Below are 25,311 nucleotides of genomic sequence, written 5' to 3' on the forward strand. Positions count from 1 at the left end.
ACATAAAATTTACCATCTTAACCATTTTAAGCATACAGTTCGGTGGTATTAAGTATATTCATATTATTGTGCAATTATGACTGCCATCCATCTCCAGAACTCTTCATTTTGCAAAACTGAAACTCTGTACCCATTAATCAGTAACTCCTCATCCCCACTACCCCAGCCCCTGACAACCATCTTTCCACTTTCTTCAAGATGCAGATTTTTAAAGCACAAAATGCAGAGTTCTCTTGTGTACTCAATCCAGTCTCTTGGGACACAAATTTTCCTTAATTAAAGTCATTCTCTGCTCTCTGGAATGAACCCTAGCCCATTACCTCCTGCCCTCTTCATCTTTGCAACGGTCATTATCCTTTGGTCAAGTTCCTGCCATTTGGTCAGGAAGGAGGAGCTATTTGACTTACATGTAAGGACCCAAGTAGCCCTGTTGGTGCAGTGGGCAGCACTGTCAGTCTCATAAGTGTAAGGACCTAGATGGTATCTCAACCTCAGCCATCTCTCCCTTTCATGTCTGCTTCTTCTCATTCCAAGAATGCGAATTGCACCCTGGTTCACCTGGGGCCTTCTGCTGACATAGGAATCTCCTTCAAAGTCCATGAAGCAAGATGGGCTGTGAGTAACTGTTATCTACAACTAGGCAATTTCTGACTTTGTTCTACAATTCAGTCCTTCACTCCTTAAATTCTTGAGCCACTTTAATTCCCTTGACCAAATGGACTTGCTGTTAACTAAAAGCTATATCATTAATAACTTCTAGTTGTGAGTGATAGAGAAGATCAACAAATCATCTTGCCAAAATGCAAACATAAAACTGGACAAAACTGATCAAAACAACCATTGCGGCACTCTGAGATCAAAGGCACATGACAGTCTGAAAAGCAGTTATGCTTGAAAATGACTGAAAATGACAGTGAACATCTAATGCATTTGACGTGGGGCTTCTCTCATTCCTCTTGCTGCCCCCAGCTTGATTAATGTAGATGTTCTATCTGGGAAGGGCAAGCTGTCAGTGCAAGCAGCACCTCTACCACAGTCAAAGGGGCTCATTCAATTTGGAGTACCCATTCCTAAAGGGAGAAATGAAGAACACAGAAGTAATAGTTATACAGATTATTATAAAATCATCTATAGTAATTTTCTTCTCATTTCTTATCTAACTTTTTTCAAACACATGAGATTGTATTAAGCAATAATTACAACATTGTATTGCTGTGTTTATAACATATAGGTGTAATATATATGAAAACAATAGCACAAAGAAGGAGGGAGGGATAGAAGAATATTGAAGCAAAATTTTTATGTTTTTCAGAAATTTAGTATTAATCTCAAGTACATTATGATAAATTAAGATATATATTGTAATTCTTAGACTACAATCTCTGAGAAATAACTAAAACTTTTTTTCAAAATTCAGAGTAATTCAAATGTTACCCTAAAGATATTTAACACAAAAGAAAAAAGGAAAGCAATCAAGTATTAACCGATTAATAAAAAAGAAAGTTGACATATAGAAAACAAATAGAAAAATAGCAAATATAAATCTAACCATATCAACATTACATTAAATGTGAATGGTCTAAATACCCCAATCAAAATGCAGAGATTATTAGACTGGATAAAAAAACAAAAGCCAACTACATGATATCTGTAAGAGGCTTAGATTCAAAAACACAACTAGATTGAAAGTAAGAGGATGGAAAAAGATACACCATTCAAAGAGTAACTATTAGAGGACTGAAATGGTTATATTAATATCAGACAAAACAGACTTTAAAACTAGAAATATTACTAGAGACAAAGAGGAACATTTCATAACAATAAGAGTCAGTACATGAGAAAGACATAACAATTAGAAATATATGTGCCTTTAACAACTAAGCTCAAAATACATAAAGTAAAACTGACACCTATCTCAGAGATAACTCATATGAAGGAGGGGGAAAAGTTGCTGTCCTCTGATTACTCCAATTCAGGGCCCCCACTTTATGCTGCTAAATTATACAGCATTTATCATGACATATTGTAATTGTCTGTTTACTTGTTTGGCTCACCTGGAGCCTTTTTTCCTTCTGTATGCCCAGGATAAAGCAATGTTTTCAGTCTGCCCAGCAGATATAGAACAGTTGACTTTTGTAATCAATTAACTAATAAGTGAATGGTATCCTAGGCAGACGGGGAGAAGCAAAAGACAGCGTGGCATATTGTAGGAACTGTAAGTTGTTCCAAATAACATCAGTTGTGTATTCCAATGTGAACTACTGTATTTAAACTATTCATTGGATTTAAGTCCAAACTTATTTGGCCAAACTTCATCAATATTTTGAGGATGTATTCTTTAGGACAGCATTGGAGAGATGATGGCCTGAAGTGTAGGATGGCTATGAGGGGCTGATGGGAGATGAGCCTGGAGAGGCCTGGCCAGGAGGAACTTGGTAGGAAATGACAAGAGATTTGAACTTTGTTCTGCAGACCACATAAAGCCATTGAAGTATTTCAGACAAGGGAGTAACATAGTTTAATCTGCACTTTATAAGGCTCACCTCGGCAGTAGCATAGATGATGAATTGAAAGAAAGCCAGGCTAAAGGCAGAGAAACTAGTTGGAAGGTAGGGTCAGTAACCCAGGCAATAAATGATAAAAGCCTGGGCTCAGGTTATGGCAATGGGAACAGGGAAGAGAGGCTAAATTAAGAAAACACATTTAGAAAACAGAACTGACAGGTCTTCATGACTAATTACATTGTAGGGCAAAAGAGAGGGAGGTGTCCTTGAAACATTCCAGGTTTCTGACTTAGACAATCGGCAGGTGGCGGTGACATTCGTCCTGACTGAGAAGGGAGAAATGGGGAAGAGGTTTACTTTGAGGTACCCAGGAGAGTCCGGTTGGAAATTCACATGGGGGACTCAGGAGAGTGTTCTGGGCTAGATATGAAGAGTTGAGAGTCACTAGAAGATTGTTTCCATTGAAGTCACAGGTTTGGATAAGGCCACTCAGAGAAAGTACATAAGGTAAGACGGAAAATGAGCAGGAGATCGAACCTTGGGTAACATCAACATGTAAGAGATAAACAACAGAAGAGGACACTGAGAAGGAAGAAACAGAGGTAGTAGAAGGGAAACCTAAAAGGGGAAAAACCCATTAGGAAGCCAAGGTGGGACAGAGAGAAAATATGTCAAATCAACATCAAAAACTAGTAAATCGGGGGAAAAAAAGATACAGAATGATAAGGAAAGAAAAGTATTCATTGAATTTGAATCTGCTAAGGTTATTGTGAGTCTTAGGAAAGCAATGTCAGTCAAGTGGTGGGCTGTGGTGGGGTGGGTTGAAGACCAAGATAAGCCAAATTATGATAGGTTGAATTAGAGACCCACCGCAGGGGAGTATAGGTGGGAAGCATTTAGGACTCTTTCAAGGAGCTTTTCTTTGAAAGGAGATGAGAGTGAGCTGGAGGGCAGTAGTTAAAGGGGAGAAGCGAGTCTTCAGAGAAGCTGTTTTTGGAAAGTTTGGATAAGGTTAAAGAGAGCAGGAGAGCATACTTAAGGGCCAAGGGGAAGCCAGAGAGAGAGGGAGGATGACATCATAGGGGATTAAGCAAGGTTGCTAAGGAGGCAGGAGGACAAGTGATACAGATGAGGCCCACTGCATTAGACCCAGAAATGTTTTCTTATTCTAGTTTCTTCACCACCAATTGATGAATATCCATAAGATACAATTTTTAGGATAGATTTAGTAAATTGGATTGAGAACACTTCTTACATATTTTGTACCCCCCACCATAGTATGTTAGATGTGGCAGGTATACCCACAATTCTCTTTTATTTTTTTGAGACAGAGTCTTGCTCTGTTTTCCAGGCTAGCATGCAGTGGCATAACTACAGTCACTGCAAGTTCGGATTCCTGGGCTCAAGCGATCCTCCCACCTCAGCCTCCTGAGTAGCTGGCACTACAGGTGTGCACCACCACACCCCCTTGATATTTTTCTTTTTTGTGGACTTGGGGTTTCTCTATGTTCCCCAGGCTGGTCTTGAACTCTTGGGCTCAAGCAATCCTCCCTCCTTGGCCTCTCAAAGTGTTGACATTATAGGGGTAAGCCACCACATCCAGCCTGACTACAATTTTTAAATTCATTAAATCATTCCTCTGATGAATAATTAATAACCCCCATTGTTTACAGGGAATACAGGTAGAAGCTAGCTCAAGTCCTTCAGAATCTAGCTAAAATCTTGGCCTCCATCTGGCTTCCACTGCAGCCTCCCTCTCCAGTCAGTTGTGTTTGGCTGTGTTGGCTCGCTCTGCTGTGTTGGCTTGCCCAGGAACATGACTCGCCCATCCTTCTGCCTTTGCCCTGCTCCCACTCCATCACTGTATCACAGTACCCTTTTCACATAGAGTGAGACTAAGACTAAAATCCAAACCAACCATGGCCTACAAAGTTCCTTGGATCTGCCTCCTGCCTATCTCTCCATTGCATATGCAACCACTCTTCCCACTCTCTCTTCTATTCCTTGAACAGGAAAGCATTTTTGCTGACTCCATACAGTGGCCCTTGCTTTGACTGCTGCCTGAAATGCTCTTTGCTTAGCTCTGTGTGGCTGGCTTGTTTACCCTTCAGGTCTCAACCTGACGTCACTTCATCTAAGCACTGAGAGCAATTTGTTTATTGTCCCTCCACTTTTCCCCTACAGAATGGAAGCTCCATAAGGGCTGGAACCCCAACCCCACTGTCTTGTCTCTTATCCTCAATGTCTATTACAGTGCTTGACAAATGCCTTTAAAATATGCTTCATGAATGAAGCATGAATGAATGAACAGCTCCTCCATAATCTCAACACCCAGCTTAAATCCCACCTCCATAGTAAATATGAATAATAGCTGACATTTATTTAGTGCTTACTTTGTTCCAGTGTTTACATATATTATCTCACTTAATGAGGTCCCTCCATTTACCTCCTGTAACTCATACAGTAATTACCTATGCTACTCCTTTCATATTGAATCACAATTTAGCCTCTTACTTTGCTATTTAATATATTACATGCATCACTCTTTTTGCTCCAGTGGCATAATTACTGCTCCTCCACAGCCCAGTGCCAAAGCACACAGAGAGAACTCAAGATATGCTGAATGACTGAAGATGTCCCCGCCCCCTGCCTGCCATCCCTGGGGTTATAATAGTAACATAAAAAGATGTTGAGAGATTATTTTTATCATGTCAAAGATAAGCACAGTCAGACTTTAGTTAAAGCAGTGAAAACACTACTGAATAACTATTGACAGTAGGGGAAAGAGCTGAGTTCCCTTCAGATTCATAGAGAGGTCACCCGGCTTTTTAAAGAGAAAATGAATTGGGGGGCAGTGGGGCAGGGAAGAATTGCAGGTGCTTGAGAAGAGTCTACGAAGTGAAAAAATTACAAAAAATGGGAAGGGAGGGAACCAGTCCATATGAGATCCATCTAGGCTTGCTAACTGGTGCTTATTGGAGTTAGGCTCCTACCCTGCCAACAGGGACTAGGAGACAAGGCCTTGTCTTCAGGTGTTGGCTGGAACAAACAGTAAATTCTTTTGGCAGCCTTGAGTTTTCTCAGGCAGGCACTTTAAAGAGATCTAGGGTCATTCCAGGAATGTAGCCTTGAGCTGTTTGAAACTATGTAGCACTTGTTCATGTCTTTATAGGCCAAAGTTAAGGACAAATTGAGAAGAAGACTCAAGGAGCCCAATTAGAGTTTGGTCAAAGAGAGAATCTTTTGTCAACTGTAAACTCCAAACAGAAAATCTAACCCACTTTGCAAGTGGACAAACTCAATTCCACCTGTAAAGATGTCAAAAATGCCAGGCGCGGTGGCTCAAGTCTGTAATTCCAGCACTTTGGGAGGCCGAGACGGGCGGATCACGAGGTCAGAAGATCGAGACCACCCTAGCTAACACGGTGAAACCCTGTCTCTACTAAAAAAATACAAAAAACGAGCCGGGCGAGGTGGCGGGTGCCTGTAGTCCCAGCTACTCCGGAGGCTGAGGCCGGAGAATGGCGTAAACCCGGGAGGCGGAGCTTGCAGTGAGCTGAGATCCAGCCACTGCACTCCAGCCTGGGCGACAGAGCGAGACTCCGTCTCAAAAAAAAATGTTAAAAATGTTTAAAACATGATAGTTTGAACTCTGAGGTATGAGATATCCAGTTCAATCCCCTCATTTTCCAGAAGAATTTGTTTAAAACCTTAACTTTCTAGAAAGAATTGTCCATTCTGTCACAAATGCTTCAAAACCAAGTTCACAAGTTTCACATTGAGAAGCTATAAGAATGGGTTCCTAGCATTACATATTAACTTCTGGGTTTTGAAATATCTGCTTTGCAGTGTTGCAGAATTCCAGCTGGAGGAGCCCTGCAGTGTTGAGGATTATAGGAGTCCCTTCATACGTGTCCAGGTGGTGGCTTGGGGAACCTGAAATCTGTGTTGATGGAGACTAAAGGGAAGAGGATCCTCCCAAATTCCTCTAAATGCTTCTGCAGACTGGAAATTCTGTTCTACGTTTCATCTTAGGTTTCAGTTACAACCTACTCCTTCAGGTTTGGGGCTCAGATCAAAAGGAACACTCCTGACGAGTTGATGGGTGCAGCACACCAACATGGCACAAGTATACATATGTAACAAACCTGCACGTTATGCACATGTACCCTAGAACTTAAAGTATAATAATTAAAAAAAAAAAAAAGCAAAAGGAACACCTCTTAGGAATCCTCCCTTCATTGTAAAAGATGACATCGGGACATTCTGCTCTGCTTGTACCACCTGGGTGTGGTCCTTCCCAAGGCTGGCAGTAAGTGTGGAGTCCAGAAGGGCTCTTATACCCAACACTCTACCCTGGAGAGCCATGAGCGTTATTCCTGAAATCATCTCAGGCTCTGACACCCAATAGTGATTTCCTCCTTTGGGTTTCACCCTGGAGCAGATGTGTGCAGTCAGGAAAATGTCACCCAACCTGTCTCTCCCCATCTGGCAGGTCAGCAGGAAGCACCTGTCCTACTGGGTATGTTTTCATTACAAGGGCCACTCTCCTATAAGAGCAGGTATCTTCTCTCTCTCTCTCTCTCTCTTTTTTTTGAGGTGGAGTCTCACACTGTCGCCTGGGCTGGAGTGCAATAGCCCAATCTCAGCCCATTGCAACCGCTGTCTCCCACGTTCACGCGATTCTCCTGCCTCAGCCTCCTGAGTAGCTGGGATTGCAGGCACACACCACCACACTCGGCTAATTTTTGTATTTTTAGTAAAGACGGGGTTGGTTTCCGTATGTTGGCCAGCCTGGTCTTGAACTCCTGACCTCGTGATCTGCTCGCGTCGGCCTCACAAAGGCTTGAGCCACTGCGACCAGCCGGTGTCTTCTCTTATTGAATCTTAAACCCTACATCCCCTACTGTTCATTGCAGTAGAATCTGGGCAACGTGTTTTACCAAGGACTCTTTTTTGAGCTTCTTAAATGGCCGGGGAAGTAATTAAATCCCATGGGTCTAATGACACACACATTTTCCATTCTAGCGGCTCCAAGTTCCTTCTCTGATAAATAGTTTAGCAATTATCTCTTTGGCCACTACCTGCCTCCCCCGGGAATGCTCTGCCAGGGTGATCTGTACTCCCTTGCCATTTTCCAGAGTCTCTGTAAATTAGGAAGAATTCCTGATGTCTCGAGTAACGTAGCTCTTTATGGGACTGGAACGTGGCTCTCTTTCCTCACTTTAAAATAGAAATTCTGGAGACTAAGCACCATCAAGGTAGCCATGATTTACCAAAATGCCAGCTTTTCAAAGTTCTTAAGTGCACAACCTTCTAGACTGTAGACCGAACAAGGGGAAAGGAGACAAAATGTATTGTCATGGTTTTGCATGGCTAGTCTCTGGCAGAGTCAAGACCTCACATTCACTTGAAGGCTCAAATTTAGATAGTGACATCTCCAAGTGAAACTACAGAGTCCTAAGTGTGTGTGTCAGGTCACTTGCCAACTGTAAATGAACATTTAAAATATGTCACAATGCACTCGTGGCACGGCTTACTTTTTGTCTGTTTTACATATCAGGTATCAAAAAGAAAAATAGTCTGATCCTGCCCCAACCTCTAGAAGGCACAGGTTCAGGGTCCCGCCACCAGCGGGAGGAGGGGTGAAAGGTGACTAGAAGGGCGGCGTCAGAACTGCAGGAATTTCAAGCTCGCCTCCTAGGCCTCAGCGGCGGAGGCTAGAACTAAGGCGGGGGCTGCAGAGCTGCCTGAGCCAAAAGTACGCCGCGCCGACGCGGGGTATGTAACGGGGCGGGGCTTCGGCTTGATGGGGCCGAGCGGATGGTTGGGCCGCGGCGGGATGAGGCGGGGCTTCGGGTGGGACGGGGCGGAACTTCGGGAGAGATGGGGAGGAGCCATGGCGAGGCGCTGCAGAAGAAAGGAAATGCGCTGGCTGGGAGACCGGGGTTGGTCCCCGGCGGGGCCGGGGGCGGGCTCGGGCCGGAACTTCAGAGGCGACCTCAGCCAACTGCTCTTGCGCCGAGCTGGGCCGTAGCCGCCCGGGGCTCGGAGCGCCGGAAGCGCCGGGTTTCAGGGTTCCTGGAGCTGCAGGCGGCGGGAGGGGCTGCAAGTGGGTCCATTTTTTTGGTATCATTTTTCGTCCTTTTCTTGGCTAATCCCCAAAAGCGGAAAGTTTAGGGCAGAGCGACAATCAGACCCATCCACTGTGCCCCAACACGTGCAGGGCTGCGAGGGCGCCCGTTCCTCCTGGGACCCCAAGCGGTTTCTGGTACGCCTGTATAGACGTATCTTCCCAGAGTGAAAGTTGATGTTTAGCCGTTCCGAAGTTGGTGCTTTGTGGGAAGGAGAACAGCGGGAGAGCCATAAGGATTGCAGGCGTCCTGACGCGAGGAACGCCTCTTAACACGCCCCGTGACATGGAGTTTGACAGGGCCCTGGATCCCTGCGTTCACCCCTCCTGGCGTCCTGGACACCCACCTAGGAGCAGCGTCAGGGCCGTGCCACTTTGACCCACGTTAAACGCATTGCATCCTCATTTCTGTGTCCTGTCTAGATGCTTGACTCAGTGATGCAGAACCTTTCAGGGTTAGCTGGAAGCCACAGCCCAGCCTCTTGATGCAGCCTGGATCCAGCCGGTGTGAAGAGGAGACCCCCTCCCTCTTGTGGGGTTTGGATCCTGTGTTTCTAGCCTTTGCAAAACTCTACATCAGGGATATCCTGGACATGAAGGAGTCCCGCCAGGTGCCAGGTATGTGGCTGGCCACCCTGGGATGCCCTGGGCTGCATCTGCCCTCCTTTCCCAAAGTCTCAGAAAACTGGGATTAAAGGCTTTTAGGAGAGCCTTCCCTGCTGCAGGCTTTGAAAGTGACCTAGCCTGGGCCTTCGCATGAGTTCATTTATTTGCAAAGTAAAAAAAAAACAGTCTAAATCTTTTTTTGTTTTTAAGTAGGTATTTGGGGGAGTAACATTTGTACTGAGGTTTTTACCTCCATTTAGGGTCTTTCATACTTGAAAATGCTTATTTGTTTTTCTTTGGCCCTGCTCCTGTTGGAGAGATCGCTGGGCCAGATATTCTTAGGCCTGGCTCCTTTCCTAAATGTGCCACTTACCTGGCCTGGGCATGTGACTCACCTTCTGCAAAGTTTGGGTTTCTTTGTAAAAATGGAGCTTAACCCTGTGTAATGGAATCTTTTGATTCCTGATATGTAATGGGGGTTTGTTTTCTTTTGACTTAAGCAGAATCAAAATATTATAAACTCCCTGAGAGGAAGGACATCATCTGTCTTGTTCACCTGTGTAATCCCAGGGCTTAGAATAGTGCCTGGCATATAGTGCACCCTCAGATAGAAATAGCCGTTGAAGCAGAAAGGCATTATACATGTAAAGTTTAAATTTTTCTTTTTTATTAGCATAGTGGCTACTAGAGATAGGCTTATCATAACTAAAAATATAGCAAATGTAGTTTGGGGTAGATTTAAATAATTGACATAGCTGTCTAATAATTCACAAATAGTTTGGGGTGGATTTAAATAATTCACGTAGCTGTCTAATAATTCACAAATAGCCACGTGTTTACTGTGCTATTTGAGGAGTTTGGTTAAACTTTCTGTGCTATTTTGAGTGAAGCTTTCCAGTCAAGGGCCTTCTGGATAAAAAACTATGAGTTAGAAGTAGTCAAGAATCTCAAGCATCCACAGTTTTAATGAGATAAGGTTTCGTTTGTTTCCAGTTAAATGTACAAATATATTTGGATGACCTTACGCTAATGAGTTTTGTACAGATTTTTCGCCACGCCTTTATTTCCTAATTATTGTTGGAAATGGTCTTTTTTTCCCTTGGAAGGCAGCCAGCCTCCTCCATAGTTTTCCATTTTCCAGTCTGGTATTCTTCGTAGCTCATCTCTTCAGGAAGAAATTAATTCACACCAAATTCTAGGCTTCCTTGCTTAATGATCTTCTGCAGGTGAGAAAACAGGTACTAAGGACATGACGGGCTTAACTCTCCCTGTAGGCAAAAGACTTTATGATGTATTGAAAACAAACCAACAAAAACAGGACCAGTGATCTTTGATTTACCACTGGTGAGAATGTTTCCAAAGTGTTTTAAAAAATGAAACCTCATGGTTAAAGCAGACATCAACTGACAGAGTGGATACTTTTAGACCTGGGGTCCCCAACCCCTGGGGCCACAGACCATTACTGGTACATGGCCAATTAGGAACTGGGCTGCACAGCAGGAAGTGAGTGGTTGGCCAGTGAGCATTACTACCTGAGCCCCACATCCTGTCACATCAGCAGCGGCATGACATTCTTGCAGGAGCGCAAACCTCATTGTGAAGTGCACGTGTGAGGGATCTAGTTGCGCACTCCTTAGGAGAATCTAATGCCTCATAATCTGAGGTGGAACAGTTTCATCCTCGAACCATTCCCCCAACCCCCATCCTGGGAAAAATTGTCTTCTACAAAACCGGTGTCAAAAAGGATGGGGAGCACTGCTTTAGACCATACCATGGTGTTCTGGGGGGTGGGGAATTCCACTCCTAGGTTTTTGTTTTGTTGTTGTGTCTGGTTTCATTTACTATAAAGACAAAACTTTTGACTACATAAAATTTAGGATTGTTTAAACAGCAAAGAATATCTTAAACAAAATAACAAAGACAAACCCCAAAAATGATAAAATATGAAATGAATGTGTTGTATGATAAAGAATTTCACTGACCTTTGCCCTTGGTTCCTGAAGGGTAACATCTAAATTATTATAGTTTCCTGAGTGACAGGAGCATCATCATTATTCATTGTGGCCTCTCTAACCACACTTGAACTTATGCGAATCAGGTGGTTCATGCTGGATCCCTAGATAGTTTGGGATGGGGGCTGTCTATGCCCGAAAGACCAGCTGTTTGATTAGAGAGTTGGGGTTTTGAGCTAGATCATATCAGTCCGACACTTTGGGAGGGGAGTGGGGCTGGCGATTGAGTTCAGTTATGTGGTCAGTAATTCAGTTAATTGTACCTACCTTATGAGACCTCAGTAAAAACTCTGGACACTGAGGGTCAGATGAGCTTCCCTAGCTGATAATCACGTGTTGGTGTGTCAGGGGGTGATGTGTCGAGGACACAGAAGCTTTGTGTTTGTGCCCTCCCAGACCCTGCCCTGGGCATTTCTTCGTTTGGCTGGCCCTGATTTGTATCCTTCATGGATAAAACTATAATCATAAGTATAGCACCTTTCTGAGTCCTGTGAGTCATTCAAGCAACTTATCAAACCTGAGGGAGTATTGGGGACCCCCAAATTTATAACCAGTTGGTCAGAAGTACAGATATCCTGAGGACCCTCACAAAATTTGGGACTCATAACTCAAGTGAGGGCAGTATTGTGGGGGACTGTGCCCTTCACCTGTGAAATTTAACCTAACTTTGAGTAGTTACCATCAGAATTGTATTGCAAAATGATGGCAAAACGTCAGCTCCCCAAAATTTGAATTTAGAGTTAAACTAAGAAAAATACTGTGAAATTTGATTGTGGTGGTATTTAGATTTGTGGGTTTTTTTGTTTTTTGTTTTGGCATTAAAAAAAAGTAGCCCAGGTACCATGGCTCATGCCTGTAATCCCAGCACTTTGGGAGGCCAAGGCGGGAGGATCACTTGAGCCCAGAGTTCAAGACCAGCCTGGGCAACAAAGTGAGACCCCGTGTCTAATTTTTGAAAAGCAGTACCAAGGCTACAGTAAGCTGTGATTGTACCACTGTCTTCCAGCCTGGGCAATAGAGCAGGACCCTGTCTAAAAAAAAAAATGTATTTTTAATAATAGCTGATAACATACAGAAGTCATATTTATTGTTTTAAATATCTCTATCTGTGTCAGACTTTAATGATGGATTAAATAATAGTGACTCATTTATTTAAATCGGCATATAATACTTATCCTATTCTAGTGGGTACAATGAAGTGGAAATAATATATCCGTAAGAATTATATTAAATCTGGTTGAAAAAGATTATCTTAGGTGTTTTAACGCTGTCAAACATAACGTAGCATCAATTAAATAACAGCAGTTACACTAAAAAGAGAGCAATCAAAAGTACTTTTAAAAAGAGAAAACAGTCAAATGTCTTGCTGTGGTTGCAGACGTTCAGGGTCGGCTGCTTGAAATCTGAATCAACCTGCCTGTGACTGTAGATCCCTGAACCCTTACAGCTCGACCCTCCTCCTTCTTGGGGGCCTGATGATCCAGGGGATCCTCTGATGCTTTTAGGCCTCTGTGGGCTGCATGTGGAACAGCAGGAACACAAGGGCCACTTGGGAAAGGCTGGAACATAAACTCTGTTATCTAGTATTTGTTACTGTTTTCTTTTCTTAGTTCACTGAGCTTTCTCTCAGTTGACAGAGCAGCCATCTAATTTTCTTGAGCTCTCTTCTTATAGAAGATTGCTTTGATAGAAGAAAATGGCTCTCTAATTCTTTTTTCCATGTCTTCAGTCGTCTTCTTGTAGATGCTGTGCATCTGATACGTGTAGTTCATGTTTCTATATACTTGAAGAAGTTTCTTCTTTCTAAGCAGTGTATTTCCTCCTCAGTTGCTTTTCTCTGAGTTTTAAAATTCAAACTGTTAAATTCTTCTGATATTTTTCTCCATTGTTCTGTGATGCTTTTGTTTTTTGTTGTTTTTTTTGCATCAGCCACTTGGAACTGGAAAGATTTTGTTGCATCTTCATCTTGAGTGACCGTGTCTGTCCTTAAAGGCAAGTCATTGTTGTCAGTCTGTGAGGTGAAAATTCACAGGCCCCACTTTTCTGTCCTTTTTCAAGAAAGTCTACTGTGTCCACAAGTGAAGACCTGTTCAGATTTTTATTAAGTGTTGCCACACACAAAGTTTGTCGCATTGGATGACTGGCCTCCATCACAGGTGACTTGAGGACTTCATTGGCTTGTGCTGTTAGCCCAGTCTTCTCAGTGCCTTTCCCATAGACCTCAACCCAGGAAGAATAGCTTTTGTTCCACTCTTTTCCCCATCTGAAAGTGTTTTTGCTCTTTATTAAAACCACGACAGTGGTTCATGCTAGGCTCTCCTTGGAGACCCAAAGAATCCTGGGACTTTCAGACATCACCAGCAGAGCATCCTGCTGCTTCTTCACCAACTGGAAAGACATTTCGGTGGCGGACAGCCGGCCCTCTGTGGGTCCAAAGGACTCTGCTTTCTGCCTGTGATTGCCTATGTGCTGTGGGCCACAACAGACCCTATGGAGTGTCTGTCTCTAATACAAATAAGTACCTGGCAGCCAGGATAGATCATCACATAGGCCGGGGGAGGGAGAGGCCAGCCCTGTTCTATAAAACAGTTCTCTCTAACTCTACTCTGCTCAGTGTACAAATAGTGATATAGAGCATTTGGGGAGGCAGAAAGGGCTGAGTGCAGCCAGAGATCAGCTTGGAGCTCAGGCCACTTGGCCCTGCAGCAAACCTAGACCACCAAAGCAGCACCGTGCCTCAGCCCTGCTCTGCACACAGGCACTCCAAGGCAGAGTGGTGGGGTGTATGGCAGTAGAGTTGGCATCCCTGGGTGAGGTTCATTTTCCTGGTTTAAAGTTTGCTTCTGCCATAAGGAAGCCTGCCCTTGACTACACAGGACACAGGGATCTCCCTTCTCTGCAGGCTCCCTGTCCTTTTGCGTTTGGTCAGTGCAGGCAGGCAGGGGCAGAGGACTGAAGATCTCATCAATGGTGTTATGGAAAAGACTAGGTTTCAATTGTGAAAACTTGGGAGAAGCCAGTTGGAACTGGCTACATCTTAGAATTTTATGGCCTGGGTGCGGTGGCTCACATCTGTAATTCTAGTGCTTTGCGAGGCCGAGAGTTTGAGTCCAGCATGGGCAACAGAGAGAGACCCCCACCTCCATAAAAATGTTTAAAAATTAGTTGGGCTCCTGCTTGAGACCAGGAGTTGAGACTGCAGTAGGCTGTGATTGTGCCACTCGGGCAACACACTGAGACCCTATCTTTAAAAAAATCACAAGCAAAAACATGGATTTTCAGTGGAACCACTTTGTCTCCATTCAATTCAAGTTTTCCTGGATGGGGGTGACTCTCTTTTGGGGGTGACACAGTGACCCAGGCTCCTTCCCTCCTTGTTCTGCCATCTTCAGCTCATGCCTGCAAGGTTGTCCTGAGGACAGTCTCCAACCACCAGGTTATCTTTAGAAGTGTGCCTCTGTGGAGGGAGAGGGTCTTGCTTTTGGCTAAATTTGCCACCTCTTATTTCTTAAAACCACGTCTCACTCCCCTAGTATCTCTCTGTAACTGAGGCTTAGAGGCTCCTTGTCCATTCTTTGGACTCTTCCTCAGTCCCTTTGTCTACAAGGGAAACAACCATCAGCAGAGGCCAGTCTGGGCGTTCTAAGGGGCATCAGGATTCAGGCCACAGGTCCCCCCATGAATGGAGAGAATAGAGGCTGTGACTAGGCTTCATGGTGAGGAGAATGACCAAATGCCTGAGGTGATCATTGTTTCTTAGTTTAGAATTCATATGTTTATTTTAAAAAGGACTTGACCGAGCGTGGTGGCTCCCAGCACTTTGAGACACCAAGGCAGGAGGATCGCTTGAGGTCAGGAGTTCAAGACCAGCCTGGGCAACAAAGTGAGATGCCCATGTCTAATTTAAAAAAAGAAAAAAGAAATCACCACATAAAAGTTTATAACCTGTTTCTGAAAGTAAAGAATTTAGCCATCATGGGGGTGGGGGGAAGAGGCTGGAAAAGAGATTGGACAGGACTCTTTAGTTGCAGGTGACAGGAACACAGTGCACGCAGCTTAAGGTGAAGCAGCGAGCTCGGGTCAGGTTATTGAGGGACAGGCAGAAGGGAAACCCTGCAGGAGCCTGGACAGCCCTGGGACCATCAGGGACTCCCTGCTCTGAGCAGCCCCTCTGTGTCCTGGCCCCAAGCCAGAAAAAAGCCTCTGGGTATCAGTGGGTAGGTTCCCTCTCAGCTTTCTCCTCTGGCAGGAAGTTGCCTGCCGCCATCTGTAGCCTAGGTTTTGAAAATAGAGTTATAAAAAGAGAAGTTTTGGAGTTGTAACCTGGCCCCAAAGGGTAGTGTTTTGTAATCTACTTACTGTCTTTTTTTAAAAAAAAAAAAAATGCTATTGTCAGTTCAAAGAAATGACGGCTGATTTCTTAGAAAAGCACTTGTTAAAAAAAAAAAAAAGAGCCAAATAAGCCTTTCTCATGGTTTCCTCTCTCTTTCCTTCTTCTAGTTGCTTCAAATATAGTCCTGTGTTTGGTCCCCCACTATAATGACTGTTTTCAGGCCCCTTGTGAGCATTCTGCACAGAGGTGTATTAACCAAATCTAGTTGGACAGCACTGGTTTTCTCCTGTCTGCACTAGTACAAGCTTTAATGTCAAGCTTTCTACTTAGGACCTGTGAGGAAAAGACATTGGAATTTCTTGGGGCATTGTCATTTGTCAAGGACTGATTCTTAAGTCTAGAATTTCAGCAAACAGCATGGCATTGATTTTTTTTTACACCCCTTGCCCCCTACAAGTTAACATTTAATGAAGCAGAAAATGTGATCATACATTATGTTGACTTTGCTTTTTTTAAATTTTAGGTGTATTTTTGTACAATGGACATCCAATAAAACAGGTAGATGTCTTGGGAACTGTCGTTGGAGTGAGAGAAAGAGATGCTTTCTACAGTTATGGAGGTAAGAACAATTGTGTCTGAAATGAAGTTGATGTAGAAGGCTGACCCTTCTGGGCTGAAAGTTGGATTTTAGCAGCCCCAGCCATTTAGAGTAGCTAGGGACCCTCACTAAGGGCATGTACTTTCTCTATGGGGTACCCCTTATAGCCCCAGACATGGGCTAAGAATAAAATGAGGCAACGGGTAGGAATGATACTGATGAATTCAGTGAAGTGACAGCTGCTGAGGCACTAGGACATGGAAGAATTAAAATACAGCCCCCTAGGAGCACCGATGGACAGGGCGCAGGGGGGCGGGTACCTGATGCCCAAGGGTATATCTGTAAATAGCAAAGGGTGGTAATATATGGTTATGTGGATCACTTTAAAAAGCAACGACCAGATTAATGTTAAAGTAGATTCTTTAACAACACAGGAAGGTGTGAAAAATAATTTTAAAATCTTTATATCTAGAACAGTTAACAAAAAGCCTTTTGATACTCAAAGGGGTAAATATCCATTATCAGAAAGTTTATTTTCCCTCATGATGACGGAAGCTTAATAAAGGGTTTCTATATTATGGACACTAGAGAATTGCTTGCATGTGATTTTAGTGTAATAGGTCCTTATTTTTTCATTGAGTTGATTTTTAAGCGTTTAAGACATTGCCTTGTAGAACTCCAAGCTTCTCTGTAGTCAAGAGCCCAAGCTAGATATTTTGTGGAAAACTTAACTTTAAATTCCAAACCTTTGTTGAAATTGACATTGTCACTGTTTGTGCTATGCCTTGGATTTGTATTCATACTCTTCTTGAGGAAAGATAGAAGGCCGTTGAACTTTGTGACCAAGAGCATTTCATTGGCAGTCCCCGCATAATTGATAATTTGTAGATACAATCTCATTGCATTTCTTTACATGTACTCATTTTCCTGAAGAGTATTATCTTGTGCTTTTAATAAAATAACATGTGAAAAATAAAAGCTCTCATTTTTTCTGCTTTTTCCCAGCATGTGTGTGTGTGTGTGTGTATATATACATATATAATTTTTTTGTTTTTAATTCTGACAAGGATCACCCTGTCAGACATTCCCAAACTGAATCTCTTCTCTGCTTTATTTTGCCAAAGATATTGGTCCTGTTTTTCTCCAGACAACTCAACAAATATTTACTAAGTTCCTACAGTGTATCCAGCTGTGGGCAGTACACTGTGGTATAGTAGAGTGCTTCCTCTCCAAATGCCAACGATGAAATAATAGCGTCTTTCAATTTGCAAAGCACTTTTATATGCATAATTTCATATTATTCTACCCCTAGTCTTTTGAAATAGAAAGTACAGGTACTCATTTTGTAGATGAGAAAACTAAGGCTTAGTAACTTGCTCAAGATTCCCCTGACAGAGATTTGTGGGTCCATTCTGTTTACTGACTCCCGTGTGTTCGGTGGGCTCCATATAACTCAGTTTGATTTTTCTCTCCTCTTTCTTTCTTCCATCCCCCACCCACCAAAAAATAAATAAATAAATAACTGCATTTGATTTTTAGTTTTCTGTTTTTCAGATCAAATAAATGAGGCTGTTTGAGGACTTTAAAATCCTGGCCCTAGAACCAGGCTAGATATTAAGCCTGTGCCTAAAGGAGCTTCACTTAACCCCTTTTCCCATTATAAAAAGATTAAGGCACTATGACTGGCTCTTCTCCAGTAAGCATTTCCCTCTGAGTGAGTGTCTGAGGAGCATGACATATCTGTGGGCTTCGGGAAAATAAAAAGCATCTGACTGCTGAAATTATTGAGAGTAGAGAGGCTTCTGCAACTTTAATTCTTGTGGAGAGCTGCCCCTCTCCTTGCTGTCCTCGGGCACAACATGGCTTTTGGGCCACCTGCCAGGTGGCCACTCCCTACTGTTCTGGGTTCTGCTTTGCCTGACTCACCGCAGGCCCATGCTGGGGGTGCTTCCTGCTTACACTGACTCATCCTGCAGCTGAAACAAAAGGCCAGTGGCCCAGGCAGTGCTGTGTAGCTGTGGAGTACGTTGTGCAGCACTGCAAGGGTGCCTCCATTCAGGGGCATTCCAGCATCCAGACCTCTGGGCACCAAGGCACTCAGTCTGCTGGGAGAGATCACAAACCTGGTTAGTCCAGGGATTGGTGACAGTGCCCAGAGTGCACAGAACACTTGGTAGCAACTCGAGCTTAGACCTAGAATGTTGGAAGGCTACAGTCAAGAACAGAATAACCTCACATTCTCTAGGACAAATGTTCATGGGCTATTTTTTTTTTTTTGTGGCCCAGGCTGGAGTGCAGTGGTGTGATCTTGGCTCACTGCAACCCCTGCCTCCCGGGTTCAAGTGATTCTCCTGCCTCAGCCTTCCAAGTAGCTGGGACTACAGGTGCTTACCACCATGCCCAGCTCAGTTTTGTATTTTTAGTGGAGACGTGGTTTCACCATGTTGGCCAGGCTTGTCTCGAACTCCTGGCCTCAAGTGATCTGTCCACCTCGGCCTCCCAAAGTGCTGGAATTACAGGCATGAGCCACTGCTCCTGGCCTGCTAATTTTTTTTTTTTTTTTTTTTTTTTTAGCTTTCTATTATAAATCAAGCTTTTCAACTGCAGAGAAGTGGTGTGCCTGGAAGTGTCATGCATTTTTTTAATACAAAATGTCCTTACTCATTTTTTGGATTCTTAAAATGGTACTTACTCATTATAAAATAAAATTTCAAACTAGAGACAATTTTAATGAAGTATATAAAAATCATGTGAAACACTATAAATCAGGCAAAACAATGTCAGTGTTCGGGTGAACATCCTTCCTCATTCTAAACATGTTCCCAGTATCAAAGAAATATAGAAATGCCTATTTCCTTAGTACTATTGTGCACGTTTCTTTCTCAGTGTTTCTGAAATTAGGCTTAACAGTCAACGTATACATTGAATGTGGGGTTCCTTCCCCACACTCCAAGAGAAACTGCTGTTAGTATTTAATGTCTTAAAATCATTTCTGTGAAAATACACTGTTTAATGTTGCACATAAATTGGATTATATATTTCTGTTTTACAATGAGCCATGTATATCTTTTTATTGTCATATAGTATGTCATTGTAATTTTTTTAACCAATTCCATATTTATAAACATTTAGGTATTTCCAAGTGTCAGTATTATAAAGAATACTACAGTGAACAGCCTTACATAAGATGTATATATCTGTGTACTTATTTTTGTTTTATCTGGAAGTAATTTAAAAACAACTTTGAGAGGCAGGATCTCACAGTGTTGCCCAGGCTGGAGTGCAGTGGCTGTCACCGGCACAATTGTAACACACTGCAGCCTCAAACTCTTGGACTCAAGCAATCCTGCCTCAGCCTCCCGAGTAGCAGGCATGTGCCACTGCACCTGGCTTACATTTCACAATCCGATGCATGTTTCCAAACTTGCTCGTTAAGATTTAAATTTTAGAAATTTGTTACTAATTTATACTCCCACTATCAACATATGAGGGTATCAATATTTTTAATATTTGTCAATTTCATTGTTGATACATTATTTATACTTGCTTTTTTTAGTGATAACTAGTGAACTTAGCATAGTGACGTGTTTTTATTGGCCATTTATAGATCTTCCATGAATCGCATGTTCTTTTCTTTGCCACTTTTTCTCTTGTGATCTTGATGTTTTTCTTATTAGTTTATATGAGCTCTTTATTTATTTTTTATTTTTTGAAACAGGGTTTCATTCTGTTGCCCAGGCTGGAGTGCAGTGGCATGATCATGGCTCACTGCAGCCTTAAACTCCTGGGCTCAAGCAATTCTCCCACCTCAGCCTCCCAAGTAGCTGGGACTACAGGCACGTACCACCATGCCTGGCTAATTTTTAATTTTTTTTTTTGGTAGAGATGGAGTCTGTGTGTTGCCCAGGCTGGTCTCAAACTCCTGGGCTCAAGTGATCCTCCTGCCTTGGTCTCCCAAAGTGCTGGGATTATAGGCATGATCCACCATGTCCAGCCTATGAGCTCTTTATATATTAAATCATTGACCCTATCATTTGGGATATTGCTATCCAGTGTTAGTTTTTAGGTGGTCAGACTTATCAGACTTTCTTTAATGAGTTCTGATTTTAAGAGTCTGCTTAAAGAAGTCTCTCCTCACCCACTATAAACCCAGGGTTAAAGGTATTCACCCATATCTTCTTCTCATCTTAAGTTTACCTCTTTTGTATTTAACAAAATGAAACCCATCTAGGATTTATTTTAGTATAGGAAGTACTCTTTTTGGCTTTTTCTTCAGCATGGATTTAGGCCAGCAGTAAAAAAAATTGCCTTAGATTTCTTCAGGATTATGTGTGCTTTTACAACAGTCTAGTTGATGATTTTTTTTTTTTTAATTATGAGACCCACTGACCCCATGCTTAGCAACCTCTGTTCTGAGTTTGTCAGAAATTAAGCAAAGAGAAAATGCCTGTTATTCCCTAGCAAACATCTCCAAATTCCTCTATAGTTGTAAATATAACTGCAATGGGAATTGTTTGATTTTTTGCAAAAATTAGATAAACCAGGAATAACATAAGCCAGACTAGTACTGTTTTTGTGGCCAGGATATAATTATTTTCTATTATGAAAATAAAACGGTACCCTTCTGTGATGTGCTTGGCTTTCCTTACATCCCCTGCAGTGGTGAGGACTGGGCAAAAGATCTTTCACAAAGAGAAACCCAGGCCAAATGACTTGGAACGCTTTGTCTTGGTAAGTCAGCACGCTAGCAAAGACACTGTGACAGAAGGCTGCACCCTAAGAGCGTGTGCCTCTAACCACAAACCACACGATGCTCTCTTGTTTCAGGGTGGGAGAGAAGGGCTGATTTTGTATGTGAGCAGTCGTTCAGTTTTTGCACTTAACTTCCGAAGGCCACCATTTTTAGTACAGAGGTGTAGACAAGCATCATGAGGGTACCCTTGAGGGTACTAATCATTAGTACCTTGAGGTAGGATAAGTGAAATGCTGACCATATCCCATTGGGCTTGTGTATTACATTGAGTTGTGCAGACAAGCAGTTTATACTCATATACAGTGAGAGGTTGTTTCAAAAGTGGAAGGAGAGTTTGATAAGGGATTTGCTTCTCCAGGCTATTGAAAGAGGTCATCTTTCAGTATGGCTGAATGCAATGACAGTAGGCTAATTCACCAGCCTTGCCCAAATCTCTCTTCTACCCTTTTACTTTTCTCTTGCAGTGGATGACAGCACTGGAGTTATAAACTGCATCTGCTGGAAAAAGTTGAATACTGAGTCTGTATCAGGTAATTTTATTTGCCACATTCCTTTACTTTTCACCTAACTAATGGATTTTACTCGACGTAGTTCATCAAAACAGCTACAGGACTAAATTTTCACATTTATCTGCTGGTGAGTTACATTGATCTACCTGAAGCACTATACCCAGAGCTTTGGCTGCTCTGAAAACTGATGCCATAGGAAAGCCACTTGCTTTTCTTTCTCCCATCTCTTTGGTGCTCACTTCTTCCTAAGCCTACAGGAATGTGAGTAGGTTGCAGGGAGTTTCAGCAGTCCATTTTTACCATGCCCGTTATTACATAAGTCAAGGCGTCTTAGCCTAATTGCTAGCCAAGTCTGAATCCCCTTGTCCCAGCCGTATCACTTGACCAAAGAACATTTTGATGACTGTTTCTCTCACATGGTTGCCACTAACTTCTGTGCTGCCATGGTCCAGATTTCCTGAAATCTCTGTGTTCAAACAAATAATACCAGAAATTCTAAGATTGAGAAGGTAAGATAGGATTCCTTTGGAAGTTATCCATTAAGTAATATAAATTAAAAGAACTTTAAAATTGTATAGTGAACACATTGACTATAACTGAAACAACATTTGGAGTTGCTTGAATATATTTTCATAATTTTTAGATACTTTTTTTTTTTTTTTAAGACAGGTTCTCACTATGTTGCCAGGGCTGGTCTCAAACTCCTGGACACAAGTGATCCTCCTGCCACAGCCTCCCAAAGTGCTAGGATTACAGGCTTGAGCCACCACACCTGGCCCAATTTTTAGATACTTTTTAAAGTTAAGTTCATAATATGAAAAATATCATGCAATATTGGTGATGGTTTTTGGTTCTAGAGAAGCTACGAAAACTGAAAGCTTGCTTTTTCTGTGTTTTGCAACATACACAGTGTAGTGCCATACACAGTGGGGTTATTCAGTAAACACTGCCTGCTCTAATATCTAGCATCTAGTATCTATCTACTTGCGTTATGTATGGTAAGAATATCTAATGCTTGGGGTTGTTTCTTCTTTTTTGCCGTAATGTGTCAGAATCTCAGCTTTGTACTTTGACTGTACGGATCAATGGAATGCTCATTTGCTTAATTTTCTGATGTATTTACATTTAGAATTTGGCTGTCAGTTTCATGTAACTTTGGAATTCTAATCTCTAATTTGGGAACATCTAAATCAATGGCATTGCTTTGGTGAGGAAGGTTTGTAGGTAGATTTAAGGGAGACCACATGTTTTTAGGCAGATATCTGATAGGCAAGAAATAAACCTGTGAGACAATCAGGTATCTGGATTTTTATGTATGTCTGAGGTGTTTTTCTTAATCTGTTTTGTGCTGCTGTTACAGAATATCTGAGACTGGGTAATTTTATAAAGAAAGAAATTTATTTCTCATAATTCTGAAGGTCAGAAATTCCAAGATCAAAGTTTTGGTGTCTGGTAAGGTCCAGGTCCCCCCTCCAAGATGGCGCCTTGAATGCTACATCCTCTAGAGGGAGGAGAACTGTTCCTTACGTGGCAGAAGAGCACGAGAATGAGAACCACTTCTGCAGACCCATTTTATAGTGGCCGTAATTCATTCATGAGAGTGGAGCTCTCATAAACTAAACACTTCCCATTGGACCCCATCTTTCAACACTGTTGCATTAGGGGTGAAATTTCTAACACGTATTTTGAGGGGACAAAAACATTCAAACTTGTTTTTATCAAACTGTAGCAGTATTAAAATCATTTGCAGATTTTTGGTTGTTGTCACAATCTTCAGTCAGAAGGTGTACTTTGAATATGCATACTTGTTCTAGATGGAGAGTCAGCGAAGTTTTTCTGTAAAGGGCCATATTTTCTGCTTTGTGCACCCTATGATCTGTGTGTCTCTACTATTCAATGCTGCCATTATAGCGGAAAGTAACCACAGGCAGTACATAAGCAGATGGGCAGGCTGTGGTCCAATAAAACTTTATTTTAAAAAACAGGCTGTGGATGGATTTGGTTCATGGGCTATAGTTTGCAGACCCCTGTTTTAGTCATTGTTTCAGTTTTCAAAATTAACTCTTTTTAAAGAAATAGCATCATCAGGAATATATAATTCTTACACTTAGTAATTTTTTAGATCAACAAAATGGTTATTAATACTGAGAGTCAGATTTTTAAAATATCAATAAGTAGATAAAGGAATGAACAATCACAGTGGGTAGCCTTAATTTAAGATTGCTTTGCAAATATAATGAGAAGGTAAGAGTACAAGGAGAAAAGGAGAAAACCTAAAAATGAGTCTCATCGTCTTTAAATTGTTCCCAACTAGCCCATTCTCTCCTTTTTATTTAATTGCCCTTAGTTTAAAAGCTTTCCATTGGAAGGTGGCCAGCAAAGACTAATTTTTTAAACAAAATTTAGTCTGAGTCAAAATCGTGTTCCAGTCCATTAAAGTGAAAGAATATAGTATTAGGTCCTGTAAATGTCACATTGAATGTACCGTTTGGACTTGGCCTATGAGTAAAGTTAAGATTTCCTGGCCTTGAGTATTAGAATGTTAAAGGGGATTTCTCTTTCATGATGGAATAGACGCTGAAAGTGAAGTTCTGTCAGGCTCCAGTCTTCTCCTTATATTCATTAAATTACACAGCTTGAGCCTCCTTTCGGCAATTTGGCTCACCCTTTAAGTGAAAGGTGGGCTTCTTGTTCTCAGGACAACCATCAGTCTGATCATTTCAGTGGTGCTACGTGAAGCATTTACTATCACCTATAATGTCTGCATAATGGCAATGAGATTTATAAATACCTTTAAAATTCAGCCTAAGTAGAAGAGGATCTGGGGATAGGGATGCAGATGGGACAGCCTTTTGAAAAAGTAGCAGTTGGGAATTTTTTGAAGAAACCCAGTAAGCTCTGAGCAGCAGTAATGCTGATTGCATCCAGGTTCCTACCTATCACTTACTGAATGCACAGAGTTCTCTGTACTCCCTACGTTGCTGTTTCCCTGGGTATAGTAGGTGTGTTCAAGGAAAATTAATGCCTCTGCACGTTACAGAGCCACAGTTGTCAAAATCGTATTAGGTTGATTTTGATGAAGGGCTTCTCTATAAAGAAATACAGAGAATAGATCATCTTGTATAAAAACACAGCCTCTTTTGCAATTTAAAAGCAAAATAAGATGTACGGAATAATTATGTATTTGTTAAGGTATTAAAAATCCAAATGACTGAAGCTGGTATAGGAGTTGTGAGCATGTGTGCATTGCTGACAACGTTGTCTAAAACAGAAGGGTTTGATCAGTTTATTCTGGCAAGCATTCTGACAGTATGTAATGAACTGTAAACCAGTTTGTAATTTTTTATCCAGTAATAATCTCTGATGAAAGACCCCCAAAACACAAGATACTTTTTCTAGAAGGTTTAATTATTCATCATCACAAATAGTTTATGTTTAATTATTTCCTATAAATATGGAATTGTGCTAAGTGCAGAATGTAAATATTCAATTAGATCATGCACAACAACTCTGTGTATGAGGTAGACTCTACTGTTACCTCCATTTCATAATTGAGGAAACTGAAATGTAAGAGTAGAAAGGAAACTGAGGCACAGTGAGGTGAAGCAGGTTAAGCAGCCTGTCCAAGGTTACACAGCTAGTAGGAGGTAAACTGAGATTCATGTCAGGTCTTTCTGACTCCAATAGCCAAATGCCGATGGCTAAGCTGTACTGCCGCTATATAGTGCTAGTGAAAAAAAACCAAAGTAAAAAATTATAAAACTGTACCTATAATCCCAGCTACTCAAGAGACTAAGGTGGGAGGATCACTTGAGGCCAGGAGTTCAATTCCAGCCTGGGCAACATAGCGAGACCCCATCTCT

General features: G+C 42.0%; 1 protein-coding gene across 1 annotated transcript in view; it reads left to right on the plus strand.

Moving 5' to 3' along the window:
- The first annotated feature begins 8,428 nt into the window (after positions 1-8,428).
- The window catches only part of OBFC1 (oligonucleotide/oligosaccharide-binding fold containing 1), a 39,679-nt gene continuing 22,796 nt past the window's right edge, over positions 8,429-25,311 (plus strand). The window contains exons 1-4 of the mRNA XM_011957341.1: positions 8,429-8,616; positions 9,061-9,255; positions 16,112-16,207; positions 21,404-21,469. Of these exons, the coding sequence (XP_011812731.1) occupies positions 9,123-9,255; positions 16,112-16,207; positions 21,404-21,469 (295 nt within the window). The 5' untranslated portion in view covers positions 8,429-8,616; positions 9,061-9,122. The remainder of the gene's footprint in view (positions 8,617-9,060; positions 9,256-16,111; positions 16,208-21,403; positions 21,470-25,311) is intronic.

Source organism: Colobus angolensis, unplaced genomic scaffold, assembly GCF_000951035.1.
Source record: "Colobus angolensis palliatus isolate OR3802 unplaced genomic scaffold, Cang.pa_1.0 Scaffold44, whole genome shotgun sequence".
Lineage (NCBI taxonomy): Eukaryota > Metazoa > Chordata > Mammalia > Primates > Cercopithecidae > Colobus > Colobus angolensis.